Raw genomic sequence first — 6,188 nt, 5'->3', positions numbered from 1 at the left:
TCACGATGCAATGGATTCCTTACCTTGATCACACTTTGATCAATGGATTACTTTCCTTGATCCTGCGCCTGTTTGGCGAGCACGACCTCGGAGAAGTTCAATGAGCTCTCAAATCATGAACTGCCAAAACATCGTGACTCGACACTGATACTCATGATAAATGTCTTAGGTATTTCCCGTGCTTTTGTAGAGGTGTTTCGTTTATTCGGGCCTAATATTTGCCCTCCAAAAAGTCACTCATAAAGAATGCAACCCCCAAGTATTGTATTTTACTCATTTCATAACAAGTCGGAAAACAGGAAGTTGCGTGTTTCCGGTATAAAAGGTTTTGTGTTTCGTTATGTAACGTACTTTGAGTGTATAACAGTTCTTGTTGTACGTAGTTAAAAATTCAATTATGCCTATGTTTACATGTCCCATTTGTACAAATAATTTGAACTGGGAAGTACTCTATCGATAATAGTCAGTTTCATACGATCCACAATAGGAGTTCAATATTATTAGCAAAACGACCAAAAGGCAGACCGAAACAACGGTGGCTTGATACGTTGGATGGGGATTTAAAAGCCTCGAGATTGCATCCAGATTAGGCATTGGATAGAGCAAAATGCCGACACAGCTTGTGAACGGAACAAAGGCTGAAGAAAAAGAAGAAGAAGATGACTTAAGATGCTGTGGATTCCTGCGAAATTGATAAGTTTGAATTGCTATAATTTTTTGTATTATGCGCGGTATTGTCTTTTATGCTGGGATTTATTTTGAGGTCTAGATTTCGTATAAGCGGTTTACAGCGAAACCGTAAAAATGGGGAATTCAACACTATTTCGAGGACATTGATCTCTTTTTGAATGTATGGTGTCTTCAATTGTATGTCAGGATGAGTCAATGCAATATTGGGGGTTGCATTCCTCATTTTCTTGAACGACGTGTTAGAGCTAAAATAAGTGAAGTGAATGAATTGATTATAGATAAGGGGTGAAAACAATCTTTTTAGTGTAAATTCAATTAATCTACCTTGCATGTATTATACAACGTCAGATAAATTCTCTTGGCTGTTCGAAATTGAACAAATAAATTCATACAATTACTGAAATTATTACTGACTTTGTGGCTTATTAACCATTGAATTTCATAAAACATCGGTCCCCTACTGATTTACTTTACAAAAGATAGTCTGACACAATATTTCCGCAAACAAAGATATAGTAGAAACAATATTTACATCACCGTGTGCAATGATGCATGAAATATCTGAATGGCTCAGATCGATCTCATTCACTTTCTACCCGCAATTTTTCTATAAATAATTCGAACATTTTCTGGACAGATCACAAGTAGTTCATCTGAAGAAAAGAAGTCAGATCAAGTGTTACAAATCCTCAGCACAATGAAATCAGTGGCAATTATTCTACTTGTCATTTTCCTAATCTCTGAATCCAGAGCTTACAAGAAGGACGACAGCTATGAGGAAGAGGATGGCAAAAAATTCGGAGGTCATCATCATCATTCTCATGGTCACAAGGGGCATAAAGGACACAAAGAAGATCATCATTTTGATAAAGGTGAAAAGAAGAAATACGGAGAGGACGATCACAAACACCACTACGAAGAGGAGGGCGGAAGTAAGAAGAAACACTCCGAGGAGGAAGAGAAATACAGTGAGCATCATGAATCAGGCAAAGGAAGTAAAGGCGGAAAACATGGTCACAAGAAGGGACATAAGAAAGGTTCTAAAACCACAGGCTTCCATAAGAAAGCCCACAAGGATGAGTACCATAAGGAAAGCAAATTCTATGATGACGAGCACAAGGGAGGACATCATAAGAAGCACGGCAAGGAACATGAGCATCATCACAAGGAAGAGGGCGGTCATAAGAAAGGAGGACATCATGAATCAGGACATAAGAAAGGCCATAAGGACGATAAGGGACACTATGATAAAGGACATTTTGATGATGATCATCATGGCCATGAGAAAAAGCATGGTCATGATAATCACTTTGATCACTTTGAGGATTATGGAAAGAAGGGAGGTAAGAAGGAAGAACATTCACATGGATTTAAAGTGAGCGGTCGTCATCATCACTAAACCATGTGGCTGTGGTAACCACAAACAAATAAATACTGGGGAATATATTACCCATAAATAGTTAGTGTTACTTTCAAATATACACAAATAAGAAATAAATATAGTTTGGAATCAGTTTGGAGTTTAAGTTGATTTCAAGGAAAGTTTGAAAGAAGTTCGAATATTGGGTATCTCAGTCTTCGCAGAGACAACTCATCAGCCTTTGTCTCTGCTTCTGACCTGGAAGCAACCAAAGTTGGTCTCCCTTTATTAGTATTCTGTTAAGGGAAAGTCGCACCGCGTCCTTGAAGAACTATTGTGCCCCTTTTACTGGTTATAGTGTACCTGTTGATCATAGTATCTCAAGCAGGCCTGTAACCGTTAGGAACTTTAGTATGTTCCCCCCTTCCAGAAGTTTCAGCTTTGCGTATGGTATTAAGTGTTCTCCCAGATGTATTGACCTACTTTGCACAAGTACCGGACACTGTCCCAGGACGTGCATAAAGGTTTCGTCCTCCTCCTCACAAAACCTGCAGGCAGTGTCCGTAGATATCCCTAGCTTCCCTAGGTGATAGTTCAGCCGACAATGACCAGTGAGAATTCCCACTATGATTCGGAGGTTCTTTTTGGTGAGGTTTAAGCAATCCTTTGTGCGCATGGGTTCGTATCCCCCAATAAGCACCCTGGATTGCTCCATTCCTGGTAGGCCCGCCCAATATAGTTCCCTCAACCGTTTCTCTTCGTTTCTTAGATTCATAGCCATGAAACCGTTTCCGATTCCACAGAAGGGTTCTGGCCCGTGTAAAGGCATCCCTGCTCCCTTCTTGGTTAGTTCATCCGCTGTCTCATTGCCTTCCAACCCAGCATGGCCTGGGACCCAAAGTATCCAGACCTTGTTGAACGAGCCGAGTGCATTCAGTCTCTCAAGGCATTCCCATGCCAGTTTATAGTTCACCTGGTTGGGCCTAAGTGCCTTGATCGCTGCTTGGCTATCGGTGAGAATAGCTATGTTCTGCCCCCTGTAGTTCCTTTGCAGATTAAAGGAGGCACATTTGTCTATGGCGTAAATTTCCGCCTGGAATATGCTAGTGTACCTGCCCATTGGCTCAAAGTACATTTTCCTTGGACCAATGACACCGACACCTGCTCCCTCTGCTGTGAGGGATCCGTCAGTGTACCAAGTAATCAGTTGCTGGTTTAAGCCGTATGTCGCAGCCACGCTCTCCCAGTTTGCCTTGTTACTCCAACGTGTTTCAAACTTCTTATTGAAGTGAAACCTCGTTGTCATGTTGTCCCTCGGTATCAGTAATTCGGGATACCGCCTAGAAAGGATATCAATCTTCCTTCGATTTAGGCAGCTCCCCGCCTCACTCATACTACCGGCCATCCTGAATATTGATCTCCTTGCCTGTATCTGTATGTGCAGATGGAGAAGGGTTAATCCCAGAAGGACCTCCAGGGATGCCGTTGGGCATATCCTCATTGCACGGCTGATACACACGCAAGCCAGCCTTTGGAGCTTATGTAATTCCCTGGTTTGTGTGCTGAGTTCGGTTCTTTCTGCCCAGATTACCGCGCCATAGGTAATCATTGGCCTTACTATTGCAGTAGTAGCATCGCCGGGCTGCAACTCCATTTTTTCCCTGCTATGGATCTGCAAGTCATCAGAGCCCTCGTGACTTTCTGACAAGTGTTTCCGACATGTGTCTTCCAGAGTAATTTTTGGTCTAGTGTAATTCCAAATATTTGACCTCTGTTTCTCGTTTCACCTCCATATCATGTAATGTTATGGCTCTCAGGTAATCTAGCTTACGCCTCCTAGTGAATGGTACTATGGTGGTTTTGGCTAGGTTGATCCGCAGTCCCACCTTCCTGCACCAGGCACTAGTAACCCTTAGCGCAGTTTGGATTCTATCACATAGGGTATCTTCATATTTGCCCCTACAGATTAAAACAATGTAAAACAATTTGCCTGCTTTCTAGCATTTTGCCCATCCAGAGTGCCAGGGTGTTTCCCACTCCTTTGCGGCTCAGGGCATCCTGTATCTCTGTGTGCGATGTGTTGTCGAATGCTCCTTCGATATCCAAAAACGCGCACAGTGCAATTTCTTTTGTTTCTATGGCGTCCCGTAGTACCTCTGTCAGCTGATACAGAGCAGTTTCAGTTGACCTTCCTGCCCGGTAAGCGTGTTGACAGTGATGTAGGGGATTACGCTTTAGAACGTTAGTTCTAATATAGTTGTCTATGACCTTCTCCACCGTTTTGGGTACGAACGATGTTAGGCAGATTGGTCTGAAAGATTTAGGGTGAAAAGGATCCTTTTTACCCGCCTTCAGAATAAAGACCACTTTTGCCCGTCTCCATGCCCTTGGTATGTAACCCAGTGCTATGCTCCCCCTTACCACCCTCAGAAGAGACTCTAAGATAATTCCTAGGCCTCTCTGGATAAGTGCTGGGAAAATGCCATCTACTCCGGGAGATTTCATTGGTTGAAAAGTTCCCACTGCCCATCTTAGCCTAGCTTCTGTGCATACCTCTTTTGCTAGTTTCCAGCTCTCTTTCCTTCCCCTTTTATTCGTTGTTGGGGTGTCAGGGGTGTCAGGTGTCAGGGGTAGGACCCCGGGAAATGAGTTCTGAGAAGCAGGTGTACCCTGTCCTCCTCATTCTCGGTGAATATCCCATCTTCCTTTTTCAAGCAGACAGAGGATATTCCCCTGTCTTTGGCTACAGCCTTGTACAGTCTGGTTGCTTCTGTGATCTGTTCAATCCCTTCACAGAATCCCCTAAAGCTGTTCCGTTTCGCTTCCTTGATCGCGTTGCTATACGCAGTCAGTGCATTTTTATACCTCCGCCAGTCCCCGGTTCGTTTTGCCCGGTTAAAGAGTTTTCGTACCTCCGTTCTCATTCTGGCTAAGTTCCTGTTCCACCATGGTACATCCCTTGATGACTTGACTGTCTTGGGCGGACAGCTGGCCTCATATGCGTCAATGACGATTGTGTTGAGGTCTTCCACCACCGTTTCTAATTCCAATTCGCTCCTGATGTCACCGCACCTTTGAAGGTGGGCAATGTTGTTGCTCAGGTGCATTGTGTAGGATTCCGAATCCGTTCTCTTGGGATTCCTTATTATTCTTTTTATTTCGGAGTTACCCTCAATGTCGAATCTGATTATCCTGTGATCAGATATTGAGGGTTCATCCGACACCCACCAATTCCTGACCATCCCGTTCATTAGGGTATTTCCTAGAGTTATATCTAGTACCTTTTGTCTGGTGCTCGTCACAAATGTTGGAGTGTTCCCTACGTTGTATATTTCTAACTTATTACTAAGAATAAATTCGAGAAGGTACTTACCTCTACGATTAGTGTCGCTGCTTCCCCACATTTCGTGGTGGGCGTTGGTATCGCAGCCGAGAAGAAGTGGTAACGCCCTCTCCTCGCAATACTCCGTCAGCTTTGCGACTTGTTCCGGTGGAGCCCGGCTCTCGTCTCCTGGGAAGTATCCCGATGCTACAACTACCTCTCGAGTGCTCCCAATGAGACTTGGGTAGCCACAAGGTCCCCGGTTAAGAACTCTGAAAGACACATGTATTTTAAATTACGTTTGAGAATTATGCAAGCTCTTGGTTTTTCACAAGAGTAGTCCCAAATTACCTGCATGTCTCCTCCTTGCAGACCGCGAATCTGCCCCCGGTACACCCAGGGCTCCTGAGCCAGCACTATTCCAATGTTCTCCTTGGAATTTGCCCTTGCAATCACTGCAGATGCAGCTCTCGCATGGTGGAGGTTTATCTGGGCTATCCTAGTGCTGGCCATTGGTTCCGTTATTGTTTGGAGCTCTTCTCAACTGTCGAAGTGTCACCCTCCTCCTCCGACATGGCGCTTTCCTGCGCGTCGCTGTCCACCCCGAGCCCTAGGAGTCCTAGGTTTAGGTCGTCCAGCTTCTGCTCTTCACTGGGCAGCAGGTCTATTTCCCTGGTTGATCCAGTTCTTTCCGCCTCTTTGGCTTCCGCGACTTCTTCAGGGACCTTGGTAAGTTTTCCACCCGATGCCTCCTCCGAGGTCTCTTTCCTTGGCTTTTCCTTGTGCACATGCACGGGTATGTTGCCAAATCGGTAG

At 44.4% G+C, this 6,188-nt stretch overlaps 1 protein-coding gene across 1 annotated transcript; it reads left to right on the top strand.

Moving 5' to 3' along the window:
- Window positions 1-1,318: 1,318 nt before the first annotated feature.
- Window positions 1,319-2,203, top strand: LOC119661313 (histidine-rich glycoprotein). The gene has a single exon (XM_038070605.1). The coding sequence runs from the start codon at window positions 1,388-1,390 to the stop codon at window positions 2,087-2,089; it is 702 nt and encodes a 233-aa protein (XP_037926533.1). The 5' UTR covers window positions 1,319-1,387; the 3' UTR covers window positions 2,090-2,203.
- Window positions 2,204-6,188: the final 3,985 nt, after the last annotated feature.

The sequence above is a fragment of the Hermetia illucens genome, chromosome 1, assembly GCF_905115235.1.
Source record: "Hermetia illucens chromosome 1, iHerIll2.2.curated.20191125, whole genome shotgun sequence".
Lineage (NCBI taxonomy): Eukaryota > Metazoa > Arthropoda > Insecta > Diptera > Stratiomyidae > Hermetia > Hermetia illucens.
The sequence above is the reverse complement of the archived record's forward strand: the minus strand, read 5'-3'. Positions and strand labels throughout refer to the sequence as shown.

Bases quoted from the DNA above. Each gene is read 5' to 3' on its own strand.
- LOC119661313 (XM_038070605.1), top strand. From the start codon at position 1,388: ATGAAATCAGTGGCAATTATTCTACTTGTCATTTTCCTAATCTCTGAA.